General features: G+C 55.4%; 1 protein-coding gene across 4 annotated transcripts in view; it reads right to left on the bottom strand.

Annotated features, from left to right (window-relative positions):
- The window catches only part of CARD11 (caspase recruitment domain family member 11), a 104,926-nt gene that overhangs the window by 11,780 nt on the left and 71,624 nt on the right, over positions 1 to 21,522 (bottom strand). For all 4 annotated transcript variants that reach the window (XM_029946409.1, XM_029946408.1, XM_029946407.1 and 1 more), the window contains 15 exons: positions 17,238 to 17,450; positions 15,517 to 15,654; positions 14,196 to 14,521; positions 11,304 to 11,483; positions 10,302 to 10,454; positions 9,685 to 9,810; positions 8,865 to 9,062; positions 8,090 to 8,266; positions 7,267 to 7,318; positions 5,718 to 5,800; positions 4,592 to 4,692; positions 4,042 to 4,094; positions 2,571 to 2,703; positions 1,904 to 2,105; positions 1,443 to 1,569 (listed from right to left, as the gene is read on the bottom strand). In XM_029946409.1, coding sequence (XP_029802269.1) covers positions 1,443 to 1,569; positions 1,904 to 2,105; positions 2,571 to 2,703; positions 4,042 to 4,094; positions 4,592 to 4,692; positions 5,718 to 5,800; positions 7,267 to 7,318; positions 8,090 to 8,266; positions 8,865 to 9,062; positions 9,685 to 9,810; positions 10,302 to 10,454; positions 11,304 to 11,483; positions 14,196 to 14,521; positions 15,517 to 15,654; positions 17,238 to 17,436 — 2,248 coding nt within the window. In that variant the 5' untranslated portion in view covers positions 17,437 to 17,450. The remainder of the gene's footprint in view (positions 1 to 1,442; positions 1,570 to 1,903; positions 2,106 to 2,570; positions 2,704 to 4,041; positions 4,095 to 4,591; positions 4,693 to 5,717; positions 5,801 to 7,266; positions 7,319 to 8,089; positions 8,267 to 8,864; positions 9,063 to 9,684; positions 9,811 to 10,301; positions 10,455 to 11,303; positions 11,484 to 14,195; positions 14,522 to 15,516; positions 15,655 to 17,237; positions 17,451 to 21,522) is intronic.

Here is a 21,522-nt window from a genome sequence, read left to right as displayed (position 1 = left end):
ATTGCAAGGACACAGGACATGCACCACCAGTACAATAGATGCAACAGACTGAACGTCTGTCATGTTCCAGGACATTAACTCCACATCAGCCCCATGTGCGTGGAGCTGCAGAGCACAGCAGAGGCTGAAACTCCTCCGACGGTCAGGCCCAGGGTGTCCATGCCACACGCACCGGGCAGAGCCAGCATGCTTGTCTGGTCAATGTTCAGGGAGAAACGTGGGATCCCTGGTCAGGTCCTTCCCACTCCCCCGGTAGGGGTTAAGGCCCATCGCTGTCTGAGCTCTCTGCTCCTTCAAAGAAAGGCTCTATAAACAGAACCCTGAGAGGTGGGACCTTTCTACACTGCATTCAGACCACAGGACTACAACTCTCGATGGCACTGCTGGCCCGTGTGCTGACCAGAGATTTTTGGCCGGGCTAGGAAACCAGGCTGGGAAGAGGGGACAAGCCTGTTACTGGGGGGTGGAGGAGGAGGAGGAGGATGGAGAGGAGGAGGGGGAGGAGGGAGAAGAGGAGAAGGAGGGGGAAGAAGAGGAAGAGGAGGAAGAAAAAGGAGAGGAGAAGGGGGAGAAGAAGGGGAGGAAAGGGAGAGGGAGGGGGAGGAGGAGAAGAAGGGGGAGGGGGAGGAAGAGGGGGAGGAGGGTGAGGAGGAAGGAGAGGAGGAGAGGGAGGAGAAGGGGAGGAAAGGGAAGGAGAAGGAGGAAGGAGAGGAGAGGAGGCTGGACTCTGTGAGCAGGGACGGAGCATCACTGTCTTTCCCACCCCGGCTGCCCAGGTGCCGCCGGGAAGCAAGCAGGCGGCAGTGGGGACCGGCTGGAAAGAAAGTGGCTATTTATGCTCTGTTGAAACATTCATGAGCCCAGTGCTTAAAAATAAGACCCAGCTGCAGAGAGAATGGCACAAAGGTGAGGGCTCAGGACTCAAGCCTGGGGAAACGGAAGACAGAGCCTGATGCTCACCGCCCTGGAGTCGGTTGTGGCACTGCGGGGGCCGGCAGGGGCGAGGCCTTCTGGAGGTTGCCCTGGAGCCACAGCCACTGAGCCAAAGGCGTGGCCCAAGCTGTGGCTTAGTGGACCTGTGGTGCCCAAGTGGCCAGCCCAGAGTCCCCCTACCCTGCGTCAGGGCTGGGACATAAGCTTCGACCCGGCAGGGAGAGGGGCAAGCCAGGCCAGGCAGGGAGGGGGCCTTGCCTCTCCCGCTCGGTCCTGCAGTCCACATGTGGCCCGGCACACCATCTGCACGAGGTATGGCGAGACAGGGGTGCGCTCCCCTGTGCTCCCCTTCGTCCCCCTTCCCTGCCTGCTACTCTATCACATGGGCTGGGACCGGCAGGCTCCTCCCACTGAAAAGATGGGCGAGCGGAGGATGCCTGTCTAGGGCCTCGTGCACGTCCAGTGTCCTGCCAGCCGTGACCCGGCGCAGGTGAGCCTCGCAGCCTTACCTTCCTGGTTGACCTTGTATTGCAGTGTGACGGGGCCGCTGCACCTCTGGATGGTCCAGTGTACCTCCTCCTTTGTGCATGCGTCCAGGGGGACGCTCTGCTTCTCACCTTTGATGCAGCCTTCCAGCTAGACAGCAGAGACACAGTGTGTGCGTTGTGGGTGGCAGAGCTGCAGAGGAGGCTGCCCCCAGGGACGCGGGCACCTCCCGCAGAGAGCAAGGAGCTCAGCACTGCTCAGAGCAAAGCCACTTAAGCTCGTGTGCCTCCCCGCTGCCCTGCCGTGTGCAGGTGTGTGTGCAAGTGTGTGCATGAGTGAGGGCCTTCTGAGGGAGGGGCCTGGACCCACACCGGCCCTGCTGTCCTCCAGCTCCTGCCTCCCAGTGTGGGGGTGCAGAGAAGGAGGGGAAAGCTGTGGGCACCCTGGCTATGCCAGCCCGCCCACCCCACCCCCAGCCTCTCACCAGCAGCAGCTGGTGGCCCTCGCGGAGGCCCGCCTTCTCTGCCAGGGAGCCTGGCTTGACGGAGTGCACGAAGCTGCCCCGAGCGTTGCCCCCGAGAAGGGTAAGCTGGGAGGTGAGGCTGTCGCCGTGGAGCGTGACCTGCTGCACTGAGGGCCCAGGGCCCCGCACGTGACCCACAGACGTGACGGAGGGCCGGAAGGGTCTGTAGCGGGAGATAACAGGGGTTAGAGCGCCGTGACGGGACCCCTCCAGCGTGGCCAGGAGCCGCCAGAGCAGACCCCCGAGTGGAGGGACGCATGGGAAGCGGAGCTGACCCCCGACCAGCTGCGGTGGCCACACAGAGCTCACTGAGCCCCGTGAGGTGACAGGTGATGTGCTGGCGCACCACCTGCAGGGGCTGGGCTGACAAGGGCAGGCCACCTGCGTCCCGGGCGGGGCTGGGACCCGAAATGCTAGCAGGTGGCGTGGCGCCCGGCAAGCCCATCCTCCCTGGGCTCAGGGGTCCGAGGGGAGTGGCTTCTGGGTCGGGGACACTGGGATTCCTGAATGATGGTTCTAGAACACGGATGAAGCGGATGGGCCCTTTGTGGGCACCTCTCAGGTGCGTGGCCTCTACCCTGCCGCCCCTACCCCCGACTCTGGCTCCCCCTTCTGGTGACCACAGTACCTTTCTAGAGAGAACTTCCGAAACATGAGGTTGACCTGCTCCAGGTCGTAGGCGTCCAGGCCCTCGGACTGGTGGGAGGAGGAGGAGGAGTGGATGGACGAGGGCCCGTAGGAGCAGTGCTCATGACTGTCATCTGCAAAGGAGCCGGCGCATGAGGACGGTGCTTTTGAACTGGGCTCCGTGTTTTCATCCTGGGACCACTTGGGTCTTACCATCCACCCGCTTCAGGCCTGCGGGACGGGGGTGGGGCCCGAGGAACCGAGCCTGGACCCAGTGCAGAAGCCCCTCTTCCCACCTCAGCAGGAGCCGGAGGTCTTTTGCAGGGGTGGGGGGGTGTGATGCCCCACCCTGAGGGGCCCAGGCGCTGGGAGGGGGAGGGGGATGCGAAAAGCTGGCTCCACGCTGATAACAAAGGCTCCTCTGCAACGGGGATTTGTCCTGACACTGCAGAACGCCTTGGATGGCTGCCCAGAATGCGCTTCCCAACTCTCCCCTTCCCCAAACTCCTTCAATTTTTCATTACCCAGCCTCTGTTAGGTGCTAACCTCTCTTTAACACTCGATAGCTTCCGATGGTCTCCAATTAGGGAGAGGGGCTAGCCTTTCATTTTATCTGCTGGCAGCCTGAGCTGCTGAGAGGCAGAGGCAGGGTTGGGGGACCCCTGGGACGAGGGGCTGGCAGGGCACCCCCGGAGGAGTCTGGGCCAGGAGTCTGGGCCAGAGCAGGGGGCTCCAGGAGGCTCCTCTCCTGCCCCTCCATCTTCTGCCTGCACAGTCCACTGGTTCACAGCAGTGCCACCCGGGTGTCAGCCAGGGTGGGGACTCTGGGACACGAGTCTTTGTGTCCCGTGCACCAGGCGTGGTGAGACATGGTGGGGGGGGCTCCTTCCTGCTCTCTGCCCGTCCTAGGCCGAGGGCACATCCCCTCTGACACACAGGCTCTGGTGGGGGGCTGTTTCAGGGTCGTGACGTAGCCTCAGTCTCCCTAGGCTCCCCTCTGGTGACAGGGGAGGAAAGCCCTAATTGCCACCTCACCTCGTCCTGCTCTGCCCTGGTCTCGTTGGGGCCGGAAGGCAGCCTCACACAGAGATTTCTGAGGCCTCCCGGGCTCCTGCCCGCCCCCGTTCTGTGTGCCTAGAGCCCTCCCTGGCTCTGTTCCCTCATCAGCAAGAGGAGAGGGACAGCAGCCTGTCCGCAAATGGTTGTTGCTGGCTCAACTCTCTTAAAACACCCAGAACTGATGGACTCTGGGCTCAGCAGCTAAGCAGGCTGCCCCCCTGACCCTCAACCTGGCCCAAAGCTCTCCAGGATGGAGGCCTGGTCCCATGGGCGCGGACGGCATGCACTGGCCTTTCGGAAGCCACACCATATGCATTTCTCAGGACCTGCAATGCGGGCTCTGCCAGAGCTGGAGGGTCAGGGGCCTGGGGATGCGGCCCTGTGTGCCTCTGAGGTCTGCCAGGTACACCTACCATCAAAATCCAAGGCGTCGAACCCACCGCTGTCATTGTCTTCCTCGACCGTGCTGCAAGACACAAGGTAGGACGGGGGAAGCGTGTGGGTGCATGGAGTTCTCCAGGCCGAGGGCAGCGGTCGAGGGAGGGGGAGGATTCTGGAACGTTCTGACTTTCCGAGAGGCCTTGGTTTTGAGAAGGCAGCATGGGCAGGAGGGGGCGGTCAGCAGGTGCGTGGAAGGCTGGACGCCCTGCTGGAGGCGCGGGGTCCCGGGCAGCCAGCAGAGGCCCCTGCAGGTCAGGTGAGTAGAGCCCCGATGGCCCCACCTGCTACTCTCCCCTCGCTCTGTCGTTCCCGTCACAGGACTGATGTCCACTTATGCTCAGGCTGCTTTGTGCTATGGGCCTCGAGTGGAGTGTGCCCCTCCAGCAAGACGGGATGGGGGGGCCTCAGGCCTCCTCCTCTGTGAAGCCGGTGGCATCCTGCCTGCCTTTCGAGGTCGGGTCGCGGGCTGCGGAGTGAGCGAGTGTGCAGGGCCCGTCTCCCCTCCTCCCTCCGGTCACGCACCTCCGGTGAGGTGCATCTTCCTTATAGCGCCTGACGATGGAGTCGTTGCCCGGGGGCTCGGCGGTGATGGACATGATGCTGGAGCGGCTCCGGTGTGGCTGCTGCAAGGCACAGCGGGAGCTCAGGGTCCAGGGACTGCGCCCCTGCCTCCGCGCCACGACACCAATACATGGGGACGGACTCTAACTGGAAGCGCGCTGCCCCTGATGCAGGTCTGAGCAGTGACATGAGCTGCAGACGAGCTTGTGCACAGCTGCTCGCACATGTGCTCGCCTCAGGAGGGGGTGGGGAGGGCGCAGGAGGGAGCCTGCTGGGGCTGGGGCTGGGGGTGCCTTGTGCCTTGTGCCAGGCTGAGCTCTGTGGTCCCCAGGGCTGCACCAGCCTTGGGCATCGACTGGACGAGAGGCAGACCCGTGGGCCTCACACTGGTGGCAGCAACAGATGTTCCCAGGCAGCGTGGCCATGGCAGGGTGACCCTTTGAAACGGGCCCGCCATCTCCTGGCAAAGGCTGCCTTGGACAGGAGTCCTGGCTCTGGCCCCCCAGAGTTGCAGCGAGACAGGGGCTGTTCGTTATCAAACCGCTGCATCCCCAGGGCCCAATTCTGGAAGCTGAGCTGACAAGCTTCCCGGAGTTTCCCCTCCAGGGCTAGAATTTCTAATCCCATGCCTTCTGCTGCCTGCCTGGGGGCAGTGACACTGGATCCAGGGCGGGGAACCTGCCAGGCTGGTGGTGGGTGGAGATCCTGGGCCCTGCCCTGCTCTCGGTGGCTGCAGCCCCAGCGGCTCCAGCCCCGAGGGCCGCCCGAGGTGCCAGGGGCCCGGGACTTGCGGTAGAGTTTTCTGTCCCTGCCTGTGCCATCCCTGCGGCTGCTAAGGGGCCCATCCCTTCCTCCCACCAAGTGTTAAATTGGGAAAGGAGGCGGCAAGACAGTGTAAATACATCCTGAGGCTGTGGAAACATCCTTAAATAAGCAAGGAAGGCCTGGGCTGCAGCTCCAGGCCGGCGCAGAGTGGAAGGCAAGGAGGGCCGGCCTGGCGGGGCAGATGAAGGTGTTGGCGGGGGTGGGGTTGGGGGGCCCGGGCCCCGGTTCTGAGACAGAAGGGGTGCACGGGGACCCCGCTTACCATCTTGGAGAACGAGTTGGTGATGGGCAGGGACCTGGAGGAGCTGGGGCTGGCATCCGTGCCTTCTTCTTCATGGCCTCGCCCTGTGGTCGCAGAGGCAGGAGGGAAAGGGGAGAGGCAGGGGAGAGGCACTCAGCACCGGCGGGCTGTCCTGGCCCTGCGGCCCATGCTCTGACGGAGGGAGGGCGGTCGCCTCCTGCTTCCTGGCATCCCCCAGCCGCAGGCTTCCGGAAGGAGTGTGGTCTTGCGTCCCAGCGTGTCCCACCCCAGCCAGGCCCGGGGCAGCCTCGGTGGAGGCTGGACCACATCCTGTGTCTCTGAGGACTCAGGCCGGGGCCCCAGCAGGTGCTCCGTGGATGAGCAGGAGCACGTGTTTCCTGTAGAGCGGGAGTGTCCCTGCCTCGAGACCTTATTCTCGAAGCAGGTCCCACCATCCCTACTGGACACACGAACTGGAGACGGGGGCCAAGGGGGGCAGAGTGGGGCCCTTCTGCTCCCTCGGGGGCTCTCTGCACACTTCTCTCAGCCCTCATCTTGCCCCACAGGACAGCCAGGTTTCCCCCGTCACCCCATGTGCAGGTGCAGACCCGTGCGTGTGCCTCTGCGTGGGGGCAACCTTGAGGGGACAAACTTGCACTTCACAGTAGGCGGTGGCAAAGGCTTGGGAAGAGTCCAGAAGCTCCATCACCTTGCTGCCTCCTTTCCCTCTTGGGACAAAGACTTCTCTATTCCTCCACGGGCCCCAAGCCCTTGACACCTCCCTTCTGATAAAGGAGGTTCTAGAGATACGTGGGCTGGTGATGGCAGGAGTGGATGGACCTCCCTTCCCCTGCCCCCTGCAGGACCCGTGGCTGCTGCCCTGTCACCTTCAGCAGCCTTGTTCCTGCCCCACCCCACCCCGACCCAGCTCTTAGCTCTAGAAGGGCAGCACGCTGGGCTCAACCCTGCCCATTACTCACTCTGTCCTGGGCAGCCTTCCAGAGACTGTGTCTCTTCCTGATGGTCTTTTTCCAGCCCTCCTCTGTCCTCCCTTTTTTGGGTGTCCAGAGCCCCTCTCCCCTCCTCCCTGCTGGCCCAGCCTCAGAGCACAGGCTCCTGGCACACAGTAGGTGCTTGATGTTCCCGAGCAAGCTCTCCCTAGCCAGCTGTCCCCGGAGAGGCGCAGTGAAGGTGGATGAGGGGATTCTGAAGACGGCGTGTTGGAGAACCAGGCTCACAGATGGACCCAGATGCCGGGAGCCTGAGCCGGGAGCAGGGGTCCCAAGTCCGCCTGAGGGGTCAGGGGCTCAGGCTGACCTCAGCGGGTGTGTGTGTGTGTGTGTGTGTGTGTGTGTGTGTGTGTGTGTGTGTGACAGACGTGACCCTTTTGTGTCTCAGCTCCCGCCCTCTCCCGTGATGACAGACGTTAGGTACTACCGGACGCCCCTTCCCACCGGGTCCCCAGGCCCGTCCCAGGCTGACTTCACAGGGCTGATGCCACAATGGGGAAAATGGACCCAGAGAGGCAGATGGACACACGGACAGGAGAGGGCTCTGGGCGCTCACCAACCTTGGAAATCTGAGGCTCGCTTCAGGCTGATGGGCGATTTGGCTCTCTGCAGCTGTGACAAAGAGGGGACAGAAGAGGACAGAGGGGACAAATCAAACAAGGTCTGGGACACGGGGGAGCAGACGGAGGTGACAGAACGAATGGAGGAGGACACGAGACGCCTGCCCCCTAGGAGGTGGCACCACGGGGCTCAGCTGGTCCTAGGGCTGATGGCGGCGGTAGGGAGGGATGAGTGCTGGTGTGTGAGGCCCCGAACAAGCGGGCACATACTGCAGGGGGTTTTCAGGAAAGGACAAGGCTTTCGCCCTTGCCAGGCCCGTGGGGCTGGCACTGCCCAGGGGGCCTGCCTGAGCGGCTGGTCTCTCTCCTGTGACACTATCTCATCCCTGCTCGTCCCGTGTGGGGAGTGAGCTGCGGATGGCGGTGTGTGCTGAGCGAGAATCTATCTGGCTCAGCCGCTGTTGCCGTTTCCAGATAACACGCCCTTTGTTCCCTCGCTCTACTTTCTGCTCTGCTTGTGAGAGATGGAGGGCTCGTAAAACAAACCGAAGGGAACGCAGGATTTCCACGACACGGCAGGAACAGAAGGAGTCCCGGCGGGTCTGGGTCCCCACTGCATCCCCACCGGCCTGTGGGGACCCCGTTCCCACCCCCGCATCCCCACCCTGCAGCCCCCATCCCCCCACTCAGGGCCCCTACCCCACAGCCCATAGTCCTCCACCCCGTGCCCCCAGCACCCAAGCCCCACCCTGTACTCCCACCCCATGCCCCTCTGTGCACCCCACCCTGCACCCCATCCTATGCCCCCACCCCGGGCCCATACCTGGATGCCCTTCAGATTCATCCTCCGCTTGGGAGGGTGATAGGGCAGGAAGTATCTGCTGTCCTCCGGCGACTCCTCAGAGGTTGACGAGTCATCCGCTTCCTGACCGTTGGTCCTGGGGCTGGCGTCCCCAAAGTTCTGAGAGATAATGGCTACTGGCAGGTTCCTGGGCAGACTCTGGGGCAGAGAAAGGCCAGCGCAGTGAGGCCCCCAGCTTCAAACTCAGGACGGCCTGCTCTCTTCCCTGACCCCACGACCCCCGGTGCCCAGGTTCATGGTTCTCGCCCCACCCACTCCTCCTCACCAGCCTCCTGTCCCCATCTCCCCGCGGGGATGTCCTCCTAGCGGGTCTTGGCCCCTGGGGCCTGTTGTGTGCTACAAACCCATAGCCTGTCGCTGAAGCAGTGCGGTCCGTCCTGGGGCCTCAGGCCATGCTGCAGGACAGTGACTCGCTCCCAGATGCCCCCAAGTCCACACAACCTTCCTGCTGCCACCTCCAAACCCAGAGCTCTCTGCCTCCTTCTTCGCACAAAATCCATCGAGGTCCCCAAATAACTAACCACAAAGGGCCTGAGCGCACGACTCCCTATCTCCTCCTGCCCCACCAGGGGCGTCTCCCGCCTGACCCCACCTCCCCCTCCCATCACCACCTGCCACCAGCATGTTGCACAGGAGGGTTAAGGCCGTGGGTTATCCGGGGTGTGGCAGGGAAGAGTCACCGCACAGAGGTGTGTGGGGAAGGTGCCTGCCAGCAGGTGTAGAAACCACGCCCCACCTGGTCAAGGCTGCCGCTGTCCTTGGACAGGCGCCGGAGCTTGCTCTCCAGGTTCACGATGCAGGCCTCCCGCCGGACCATCTCGATCCTCATCTCGTCGTTCCTCTCCTCCAGCTCTCGGATCTGCTTCCTGTACTTGTCCTTCTCGATCAAGCACTGTGAGTACTGGGTCTGCGCTTCATCCCGGGAGTGGAAGGCCTGCCGGGGGTGGGGGGCGGGGAGGGCAAGGCCGCTGTGGTTCCCTACCCTGCCTGCACCAACCACATCAGACGTGACATGTGCTCTCTGCCTGGATACCCACTTTCCAGCACAGGGGTCGCCACATTGGCTCCTGCTGTTTCCTTGACCCCAACTCTTGGGTGTTTAAATCGCTTCCTTCCCCAGGAGGGCACAGGACAGGGGTGCCTGGGTGCCTCATTCGGTTAAGTGTCTGACTCTGGCTTAGGACATGATCTCACAGTTCGTAAGTTCAAGCCGCACATTGGGCTTTCTGCTGTCAGTGAAGAGCCTGCTTCGGATCCTCTGTCCCCCCCCTCTCTGCCCCTCCCCTACTTGCTGCTCTCTCTCAAAAATAAACATTTCTTAAAAGGGGGGGGAAACAGTGCACGTGACAGGTGCCAGCTGTCCCACTGGTTCCAGGGGTTCATCTTGGGGCCCACACCCTGCCCCAAGGAGGGGGTACTGCCCTTCTTACTCCTGTTTCACCAATGGGGGCCCCGAGGAGTGGGGCTTGCAGGAAGCCACACATCCAGTCGGTGCCGGCTGCTTGAGGCTGTCAGGGTCCGGGGACCAGGTGCCTAAGGGCCTGCAGAGCTTGTACCTGGTCCCGCTCGCGCTCCACTTCCTCCAGCTGCAGCATGACTGTGGTCATGCGGTGCTTGTACATCTCGCAGTCCTTGCCCAGGGTCGAGCACTTCAACTCCAGGTCTTCCTTCTCCTCCAGGTACTGTGTGCCACAGGGAGAGACGGGCACTGGCACCAAGCACTCAGATGGTTGGCGGCTGTTTGCTCGCAGCGCCCCCTGCCGGCCGGCTAGCCAGAGCTGGCCTGTCCCTCCCTGAACCGCATGTCCTTCTGACTCGCATCTGCACTGCGGGGGCCACAGTCGTCAGCCAAGTAATTGAGATTTGCTTCATGCCTACTGTGTGCCAGGGAACGCCAGGCCGGGGCAGACACCGTGCACCCTCCCATGGCCTGCAGTCAGGAGGGGACGGGGCGAGCCAAGGGGACACTTGGAATAATTCCCAAATTCCCAAATAATCTCAAGATGTGAATACCAGCACACATGGGGAATCTGTCCTGGGGTCAGACCTGGTGCCCGGAGGGGAGTGGGAGTCAGGAAGGTCACGTGCGTGAAGGCACAGGGGCTCCCTGGGAGAAGACCAGCCCGAGGGTACGGGCTTTGGGGAGGGTGTCCCTCCGCCTCCAGGCTCCCACCTTGTCCCTCAACTCTTCCGCCTGGCGGACCTCCTCCTGCAGGTTGTAGATCTTATTGACTAGCTCCTGCCGGTCCTCCAGAGCCTCCTTGCGGTCGTGTTCCAGGATGTCCAGGATGGCCTTGTCCGAGTCCGGCAGGCTGCGCTTCCCGGCCTGGGGGGCGGGGAGAGGTAGGTTTAACCACGCTGGGTGAGGGCGGGCAGGAAGCCAGGGGTCCCGGGAAGGCAGGGGACAGCAGAGCCAGCCGGGGGCACTGTGAGTGCAGGAGGCTCTGTGCCAGGAAGGCAGAGAGAGAAAGTCGCTGTCTCTTGGAGTCCTTAAGCAGCTTATTATTTAAGAATTTTATCACCTGGAAAGAAGCATAAAAGCCCTTCTGCTCAGGAACACCCTGATGCCTATTGTTCTGTCCTCCCTCTTATCAGAGCCCAGAGGAGCAGTGCTGTCCCTCCAGACATTTCACAGGTGACAACAAAGACAGGGCTGATCACCCATCCGGATGCTTCCCCTTAAAGATCAATTAATCTGCTTTGATTACCCCAGGATTCATTCTAGGCTCCAAATCCTCGCCTCAAACACCAGGCAGCCCATCCCTGGGGAGTGATTCTGGAGGCAGGGGAGGGAACCCACAGATGTGTTTGGGGCTGTCACTGCTCCGCTACTTCCTCCTTCATACCCGCAAATGATTCTGCGATGAGAAATGCGGGGAGGCACCTGACGTTTTAACAAATCACAGGGAGCTGAGAGTTGAATTTCCTGGGATCTTTAGGAGCCCGGGGCAGTGATTTCCGTGGGAATGTGATTTCCGTGGTGTGCCTGAGTTACAGAAATGCTGTCACAAGTACTATCTCACATAATGTCACGTTCCTGAGAAGTGGGTGGTGTGGCCACCCCGCTTTAGAGAGGGGGAGCCTGAGGCCCCCAGGACGACGCGAACTGCCTGGGGGCGGCGGGGCTGACGCCCAGGCTCGGCCCCTTCCGCCCCTGCCCTGCCCTGGTCCTCACCTGGATGATGGACTGCAGCTCCTGGATTTTTGTCTTCAGCATCTCGTTCTCTCGCTCCAGCTCCAGAACCTGCTCCCTCTTGGGCCGATTCTCGATGTCATTCTTTAGTTTCAGTGACTGGTTCCTCTCCAGCTTGCACTCCTCCTCCACCTTATTCAGTCGGTGTTTGAGCTGGTCGATCTGAAATGCCCGAGGGGTCACAGGGAGAACGCAGGGAGGGCAGTGCTCCCCCAGGTCTCAGAGGACTTCCTGCAAAACCTGCGTGATGCCGCCCCCCCCCCCCCCCCCCCCCCCCCCCCCGCTTTCATTCCAGGCGGCGACGGACAAGGGCTCAAAGAAACCTTTTCCCATAAAACACTGCCCCATCTCCTTGCCGAGGAACAGCTCCTGATCTGCTAATTTAGGATAGTTCCAAAAGGCGCCGTACGTTCCTTAGTGACTGCCCTCAGATAACTTTTGTGGGGCGGAGCCACCTGCAGAAAAGGGGGAAGGCCGCCCACGCTGGTGTCCCCCAGGTATGGAATCCACTTCGGTGCCTTCCTCGGTGGCCTTCCAAGCCTGATCCTCAGAACTTGAGGTCTCCCCTCAAGAACCACGTTATCATAAGGAGCAAGGTGGCCAAGAGCTTGGGGTTCTGCGCTCCATCGCCCTGACTTTACCCCAGAGCAGCTGGTGCAGGGTTGTCTCTGCAGTTTTCCCACAAAATTCTATGTGGACAAACTTCACACTAAAAAATGTGGAAAGAACAGCATGAGGCTCTCTGGGTTCACAGCATCTCTGGCCTAAAGGACCCACCTGCAGGACTGGAAGAGTGGCTTCCTGGAGGAGGTGGTTACTACGTCTGGAAATGGGGCAGGTGGCAATGTGCTGAGCTTTACCCCTCGAGAGGGGAGTGTCAGGGAGTGGGACCAGGAGACTTCGCAGACCTTTGTGACTAAGGGTGTCTGCTTCCCCAAACTGACCGCATAAAACACCCAAATCAAGACTGTTTTCAAGGGCTGCAGGGAATGGAGGGACCAAATGGGTGAGCACCGTTCTTCAACATAGGCTTATGGGGAGAAGCATCGCAAGAAACCTGGCAGGCAGAGGGTGTGGCTTTAGCAAGGGACTGCCGTGGGCCCCCCAGGGAAGGGAAGCAAGGAAGAGAGAGGCACGCAGGGAAGTGGCCTGCGGCTCAGGAATCACCTAAGGACTCTGCTGGCCAGATGTTCTTTCATGTTCTCGACACGCTTCTCACTATGGCTACATCTCCAGTACAATATAGTGCAAAGTCACAGAAGAGAAGCTTGTTAAGTCGCTGCCACAGGTTTGCATCTCTAAATCCTAGCTACAACAGCACGGACACCTCTCCTCCTGGTCGCACATCTTGGAAGGGCAGCCCAAGGGCCCCGTGCTGGGTCCAGATCCCCAGTCCCATCCAAGTGGGCATGGAGTGCTAGCACCGCAGGGTGCTCCCTGGGTCAGACACTGCCAATGACTTGTGGTGCTAGGTCTCAGCAATCCTAGGGCACTAGTATTATTTTCATTATTGCTATTTACAAATGAAGAAACCGAGGCCAAAAGCCAACTCAGTGCCAAAGCCAGAGGCCAGAAGTCAGATTTGAACTTAAATGTACAGGATGTAAAAGCTCATGCTCTTGGCAGAAATGCTCTACTGCTGGCTACACCAGTGACTCAATTCACCGGAATCCTGGTGCATTGTTTACTGATCTGTCTGCTTCAACCAAATTGTAAGTGACCTGAGCAGAAATCAGGTTATTTATCCCTGTGTCCCCCACAGTGCTTAGCACTGTGCCTTACACATGGCAGGTACTTCATAAATATTCCGAGTCTATTTTCCACCCAGCAGCCAGAGTAATCCTTCTAGACATAAATCAGTTGTCATTCTTCAGCTCTCAGTCCTTCAGTGGCTTCCCATCACGACTGGAGTAAACTCCGAAGGTCCTACCGTGCCCTTATGAGCTGGACCTTGGCCATCTCTCCCAGCCACTTGCTTACTTGGCTCCAGCCCCTGCTGGCAGTCTCACTGGTTCTCAAAAACACCAAGCAGGCCCCCGACTTGGGGCCTTTCATTTGCTCTTTGAGTTTTCTTTCCCCTGGGCCTTGAGAAACCCGGGTCCCTGTGTGTCCTCAGACCTCTACTCACGGGGAAGAGACCCTTCCCGACGATCCTATTGTAAAGAGCATGCCCCACTCCCTGTTCTCCCTCTTTCCTTCCTTCTCTTAATAGGTTATTACTATCAGGGGTTTATGTATTTGTTTTCTGATTAGCATGTGAGCTCCCTGACAGTAGGACCTTGGCCTTGAGTTATGAATCCCTGGAAAAGAGCCTGGTGCACGGTGGCACTCAATAAATAAAAGGGATGAATGAGTTAAGCAAATTCTCCTTCTCCGTTTTGGAGGTAAACTCATTAATGACATCCATCCCACGGCGCCACGCTGAGCTTTGTGGAGAGCTGGGAAGAGCAGAGTCTTGATCTTAAAAACGCCTCCTCCCTGACTTTCCCGAGAACCACGCACGGCCTACACCACCGTTCTCTCTCAACACTGCTCTCGCCTGGCTTTGCATAGGGACTGTGCGCAGAGGTCTGCACATGCGCTTGGCAGCTCGTGGGCGGGGCGGGGATGGAGCCTGAGCAGGGGGCGGAAAGCCCCGCTGAGTCCCTGTGCGCATGTCTGCATATGCGTCTGGTGGCGCTGGGCCTTAGACGGTTGCACTAAGCCTCATTGGGTAGGCCTGCGCACGCGCATGGGGATCTGGGCACCTCTTCCATGAAAAGCACTGTGTCCTTTCGTGCCCCTCGCCCAGCGGGTGGCGCTGCCCTGGGAGCCTGGGTGCGCCTGCCCGCGTGGCGGTCTCGAGCCCCGGGAACCCCCGCATGTGCCAGTCACCTCGAGTTGCAGGTCTCGGCTCCTCATGACCGCCATGTTCTTTTCTTCACTGAGCTGGGCGTAGCGCATGGCCAAGTTGTAGTTGTCATCCTTCACCTTGACCAGCTCGTCGTTGTAGCTGTCGCGCTCCTCCTTCATCTTGTAGTACCGCTCCTGGAAGGTCAGCAGCTCCACCCGTGTCAGCGTTAGCTGCTTCTTCTCGTCCTCCAGCTGGCGCGACTTGGCCAGCAGCTCGCACCGCTGCAGGTCCTTGGCTTTCATCTGCTGCTGCAGCTTGATGACCTCGTTCATCAGGAAGTGCGTGAGGCCCTCGTGGCCCTCCTCCACTGCAGGGATAGCGGGAGAGGGTCTGCTGGTTCACCCACGCACCGCCATCTCACCAAGCTCCTACCACCCGTCGGGCCCTGGGCTCTCAGGTCGGGCCTACAGCCCGCTGAAGGAGACACACGTTAAACAAGCAGAGGATTGCGCACAAACAGACTACAAATGGAAAAGGTTTCACAAAGGAAAAGCACAGGGGCTCTGCGTAGGGGCGGCTGGCCAGAGCCAGCCTGGTGGGCAGAGGGCTTAGACGCTTCCTGATGGTTGAGCTGCAAGGTTGAGGAAGGAAAACATGTTCCAGAAAGGTGGAAAGACACTGCCAAAGCCCTACAGGGAGGAAAGAGGAACTTGGCACGTTTCAGAAATTGAAGGCAGACCAAAGTGGCCAGAGTCCAGAGAGAGGGAGAGGCCGCAGGGCTGGGCGTGGCAGCAGGGGCTGGCACTGGGAGGGGTCTGGTGCGCTGCACTGAAGACGTGGGTCTTTAGTTGGATGCCATGGAACACCATGACCGGTTCCCGGAGGGGAGGGTAACACGAGGTGTGGAGAAGGCATGGAGCAGAGCAGGAAGGGGTGCAGAGAGCAGATGGGCTTGGCGTCCGGGTTGGGGCAGTGGTGGAGATGGAAAGAAGGCTGGGACAAGAACTTTCAGGGAGGGAAGGTCAAATTCGATCACCAAGGGCTCTGGCCCAGGGATCCTGGCCAGACAGTAGGCAAGGCAAGGACCGGATCCAGAGGATAGTATGAACTTCTGTTCTACCCCACCAGCGTTCCTGGGTAATGTTCCATGAACACCCACGTCTCTTGTCTCCTGCTTTGGTTTGCCTCTTGTCACTTACCCTTGCTCATCAGGCAGAAATGAGTGGTTGACAGCCCACAAGTGCCACAGGGACACTGTTAAAACATCATAGACTCATAGCTCTAGAACTGTCCTGCCGCTGGACACGCGCACACGCACACTTCTGCCAGAGTTCAGATACTCATGATGGCAGATCTTCTTACCCACAATGGTCGAGAATCTCCGGGTGGGCTCCTTTCCCGTCACCAGTTTGTACAGTTCCGGGTAGTAGAACTCCAGGCTCTCCAAGAAGACCACATAGCCCCTTTGGCCCTTGGTATGTAGAATGTCCAATAGTCGGCCTAGCAGAATGGAAATGGACTCCGTGAGAAGACGCGTCCATTTCTGATTGGAGGCAAGTCTCCAAAGCCAGGCTTATTCTGGGCTCATGTCCCTCAATAAACTCTAAGACGACAGTCTCACCACATCCTGTCACTCTTGAACCGTATCTGGGAGTCCAGATAACATCCATCAAAGTGCCAGGCCCTCAACAGGGATTCAATGGCTGTTAGTTTTCCTTTCTTTCTCGAAGAGATTGGTAGAACTAGGATAAATGGAATTGCAGTTGCAATTGGGGAAGCGCTTCCCAATTGACCAAAGCTAAATTAACCATACGGGCCTCAACTCTCCTGTGATTATGGTTTTCTGCGATGCAGAGCAGGAGACAGATCTGTGGGTAGAGAGCTACGAAGTCAGGAAGCAGGCACAGCTCCATGATTTGGGGGATTATTTCACCATCTGGAAACATCTCTAACTGTAATGTAATTTGCCCAGCATTCTCCAGTTCTCTCATATGGATTCCACTCGTCATTTACATTTCTTGACCCTTCCTCAAACATTTTATTTTCAGATATTTCTTTCTGGGAGGTCCCCAAACTCTCTACCTTTCCCCCAGCATAGACATAATAAATACGTTTCATATTGTCTTAATGGATTGTTTGGCGGAGCTGCCAGGAGCCCTGTGTTGAGAGGGATTCTAAAGTGACACGGGAGCTCAGTCGGGAAGCAAGCTGTGATTAGTCATGTCTGTCATGTATGCAAAAGAGAGTCACAGCATACGAGCCACTTATCACCAGGCATACTGTGGGGAAGGGATCGTCAAACCTTTTCAACCGTGAGCCACAGAAAGAAATGGCCTCGTGTATACACGTGTTTATACACGACATATGTATGAAACCAAAACAAGTTTTGCTTAACCGACTGAGCCACCCAGGTGCCCCCAAAACAAGTTTCGCAAACCTTACTTACTACCTTTGAGGAATGTGATAAAGTGCCCTGGGTCCCTAGACAGTCTGGAAAAGCCTGCAGACCCCTTCTCAGAATATTTTTAAACAGATAAAGAGGCATTGGATGATAAAGGGAATCAATTCTAATAAGATACTGTTATCAAATATTAAATTTGTGCTTCAGTAATAAAACTGCTCCTTTGCTAATGCATTAACACCATTTCTTGGCTGGTCTAATAACCACTATAATTTTGAGGGCGAGAGGAGTGTAAAGGATACTGTGGAAGATCTGTAACCGCTGCAGTGTGGTATGAAGATATCTGTAATTTTTATCGTTGGCAGGGTCTCTGGTATCGCTAATCACTGCTGTGATTTACTGCCTACCTACATTCATACTTGACGGAAACACTAAATCTCAGTTTAGGCTAGTAAGATAAAGACGCACTTCCTCTCTGCCCCACGTCCAAGTTCATGGGCCCTCTCAGTTCTACATGTAGAGAGTTCGGTTGGGGGGAAGGGGTGGGCAGATGTCTGCGGACGTCAGTTTAAAAATTCCTGACCTGGAGAAATTTCATTTTGGTACAGCCAACTAGAGCCTATTTCCTGGAGCTGCCACAAGAGGTCGCCCACGCTCTCCCCTGGGTGGTTGCTACAGTTACCTGCCCGGTTGATCTTGGAGGGCAGCATGGGCGCGCTGAGCACTTCATCCTCGTCTTGCTCATCGATGACCTTACACTGGCGCAGGTAGGGGGTGAGCTTGGCTGGGTTGATGTAGCGACTCAACATGTGCCGGTTGCACTCCACGTTCTCCCACAGGGCGTCCTCCTCATCCTTCAGTGTCTCCATATAGTCCTCCATCTCTGGCCCTACTCCTTGGAGACATAAACCCCAACCAGGTTAACAGAGAAGCCGTCTTGGAACAGCTCCGTGAACTCCTTCAGAGTGGTCTCTAGAATATATTGGTTTAAAACATTTTTTTTAACATTTGTGTATTTATGAGAGACAGAGACAGAGACAGAGAGAGACAGAGCACGAGCAGGGGAGGGACAGAGAGAGAGGGAGACACAGAATCCGAAGCAGGCTCCAGGCTCTGAGCTGTCAGCACAAGGCCCGATGGGGGGCTCGAACCCACGAACCGCAAGATCATGACCTGAGCTGAGGTGGCACGCTTAACCCACTGAGCCCCCCAGGCACCCCTAGAATATATTGCTGAGTTAAAAAAAATGTAGAGGAAAGTACATGTGGTATTTTACTTCTTATTTAAGAATGGAAAGGATATGAACACAGACGTATTTTTCTTTATAGACTACACATAAACAATGGACAAATAAGCCATAACATTTTAAAAAATTATTTATTGAGAGAGGGGGAAATGTTGTGGTTGGAGCAGATCCTTTCCATCCAAGTTTTTATATCTACTAAGAATTTATCTTCCCCCAAACAATATATACTACTGCCTTTTGTTTTACAGTTTCACATAAAAGACATCATGTTGTATGTTTCCTTGCTTCCTTCTTGAGCTTGCTTTTTTCTCTCTACCTTTTTTGAGATTTATCTACCTTGATACTGACTCATTTATTTTGTAAAAAAGAAACAGCTTTATTGAGAATCACATATCTGATTCATGTGCCATACAATTCACCTTTTAAAATCCAGTGTGTACGATTCAGTTGATTTTAGTGTCTTCAGAGTTGTGTAACCATTCCAATTAACTTTAGAACATTTTCTCATCAACCCCAAAAGAAACTCCATCTTCCCTTTAGCTGTCACCTCCCCTTTTCCCTCCAGCTCCGGCCCCTCCAGCGGGAGGCACCCACGAATCTACTTTCTATCTCTACAGATTTACCTATTCTGGACATTTCATACGAGTGGAATCACACAGCAGGTGGTCTTCTGTGACTGGCTTCTTTCACTGAGCGGAACTTCTGTAAAAATTTTTTTTAATGTTTGTTTTTGAGAGAGAGAGACACACAGAGAATCCAAAGCAGGCTCCAGGCTCTACGCTGACAGCACAGAGCCAAATGCAGGGCTCGAACTTGCAGACTGTGAGATCATGAGCTGAGCCAAAGTCGGACGCTTAACCAACTGAGTCCCCCAGGCGCCCTGAGCAGAACATTTTTACAGTTCATTCAGATATCCTGTAGTATATTTCATACTTCATTTCTTCTTACTGAGGAGTAATTTTTCACTGTGTGGCCACACCACATCTTGTTTATCCATCTACTGGTGAATGTTCGGGTGGCTTCTATTATTGGCTGTTGTGTTGGGATGAAGGTTCACCTATGGGTTTTTGCGAAGACCTATGTTTTTATATGCCATGGGCAGATACCGAGATGTGGAATCACTGAGCCACAAGGAAAGCCCATGGTTCACACTCTGAGGGGCTGCCAGAGTGCCCGCGCCAATTACATCCCTGCTAGTCATCAACGCGTGACGGCTCTGTGACCTGCATCCTGCCACCACCGGGGGTGGGGGTCTGTCTTTTTACTCTAGCCGTCTACGTGGGAAGTGGTAGTTCAGGGTGGTTTTGATTTACATTACTAATGACTGATGACATTGAGCATTCACATATTGGCCATTTGTGTCTTCAAAGCCCTTGTCCGTTTTTAAATTGGTTGTCTTTATTACTAAGTGGCAGGAATTCTTTATGGGATCTGCATTGAGTCCTTCATCAGATATGTGGTTTGTAAGTATTTCCTCCCATCCTGTCGGTTATATTTTCACTTTCTTGAAGGGTTTATTTGCAGCACAAAAGTTTTTAGTTTTGATGTAGTCCAGTTTATTTGGTATGTATCTAAAAGACCATTGCCTAACTCAAGGCTATGAAGATCTGATTTTACTTTTTTCTAAGAGTTTTATTCTTTTAGCTCTTACCTTTAGGCCCACGATGCATTTTGAGTTAATATTTGTGTATGGAGTTAGGTAAAGGTTCAATTGTGTTCTTTCTTTTTTTGGTTTTAAGTTTATTTATTTTGAGAGAGAGAGAAAGCATGAGTCAGAGAAGGGCAGAAAGAGAGGGAGACAGAGAATCCCAAGCAAGCTCTGCACTGACAGTGCAGAGCCTGATGCAGGGCTTGAACCCACGAGCTGTGAGGTCATGACCTGAGCTGAGTTGGATGCTTCACCGCCCCTCAGCTGTGTCCTGTTACAGGTGGATATACTCGGTTGTCCTAGCGTACTTGAGTGAAAAGATGACTCTTTCCCCATTGAATGGCCTGGGCACCTTTGTCAAAACCCAACTCCTTGTGTTTATTTCTGGGCTCTCAATTCTATTGCATCAGCCTCTATGTCTATTTACGCCAGCGCCACACTGTCTTTGTTACTGTAGATGTATAGTGAGTTTTGAAATTGGGAAGTAGGAGTCCTCTGACCTTGTTCCTTCTTTTTAACATTGTTTTGGCTAGTCACAGCCCCTTGCAATCCCATATGAATTTAAAGATCAATCTGTCAAACAAAAAAGCTGGGCTTTTGATACTGAGTCCATTGAATATGTAGATAAGCTTGAAGGGTATTACTATTCAACCATATTGTCATGTGATCTATGAATACGCAGTGTCTTTTCATTTATTTAGGCCTTTCATTTCTTCCAGCAATGTTTTATAGTTTTCAGTGTACAAGTCTTGCACGTCTTTTGCTAAATGTATTCTGAAGTATTTTATTCTTTTTGATGACATCATAAATGTGAACTGTTTTCTTCATTTCATTTGTGAGATGTTCACTGCTAGTGTATAGATATACAATTGATTTTTCTATATTGATCTCTTACGCTGCAACCTGACCAAAATATCTTAGTTCTGATAGTTAGTAGATTCCTTATGATTCTCTCTTTATGAGATAATGTTACCTGCAGTTAGAGATAGTTTTACTTCTGCCTTTTCAATCTGGATGCCTTTTCTTTTTCTTGTCTAATTGCCCGGAAATGAGCTTCCAGGACAATGTTAAATAGAAGTGGCAAGAATAGACAAACTTGTCTTGTTCTTGATCTTGGGGGAAAAGCATCAATTCTTGGTGCTATTTGGTTAGGGGTGTGTGTGTGTGTGTTGGGGGGGATTCGATGTGCTTTATCAGGCTGGGAAAGAGATCTTACATTCCTGGTCTGTTGAGTGCTTTTGTCATGAAAGGCTATTTGATTTTTTCCAGTGCTTTTCCTGCATCCATTAAGATTGCCATGTGGCTTTTAGTTTTGATTCTGTTAATGTGGTGTGTTGCATTAATTGATTTTCAGGTAGTAGAAAAACCTTGCATTCTTGATATAAGTCCCACTTAGTCATGGTGTGTAATTATTTTTATATACTGTTGGATTCAATTTGGTAGCATATTTTTGAGGATTTTTGCATCTATGTTCATAAGAGATATTAATCAGTAATTTTTTTTTTTACTCCTGATGGTTTTGATATTGGGGTAATATCGGCCTCATAGAATAGTTGGGAAATGTTTCCTCTTTTTTGGTTCTTTGGACAAGTCTGTGTGAAGTTTTCTCTTTGGTTTGGTAAATTCACCAGGGCGGACATCTGGCCCTGGGCTTCTCTTCGCAGGCAGGTTTTTGGTTACTAATTCTTTACTTTTTTAGGTCTGCTTAGATTTCCTGTTTTTCTTGAATCAGTTTCAGTAGTTTGTGTCATTGTAGGTATTTGTCCATTTCATCTGTTGTCTAATTTATCGCAAACAATTGTCCATATTATTCCTTTACAGTACTTTCATTTGTGTAAGGTTGGTAGTGATGTTCTCTCTTCTACTAATCAGAATCATGCTCTCCTGGATCTAGGTGCCCTTGAAATTCTAATGAGGGATGTTTTGCCTCAATTAGAGGGAACAAAATAAGTACCTATTTTAACTTCTCGCTGTCCCTGCCATCATACTTCCCAGTCCCCTATCGAGAGAGAGAGAGAGAGAGAGAGAGAGAGAGAGAGAGAGATGAGGAGAAGGGGGGAGGAGGAGGGAGTG

The sequence above is a fragment of the Suricata suricatta genome, chromosome 8, assembly GCF_006229205.1.
Source record: "Suricata suricatta isolate VVHF042 chromosome 8, meerkat_22Aug2017_6uvM2_HiC, whole genome shotgun sequence".
Taxonomy (NCBI): Eukaryota; Metazoa; Chordata; class Mammalia; order Carnivora; family Herpestidae; genus Suricata; species Suricata suricatta.
Note: the sequence above shows the minus strand (reverse complement) of the source record. Positions and strands in the feature narration are given on the sequence as shown.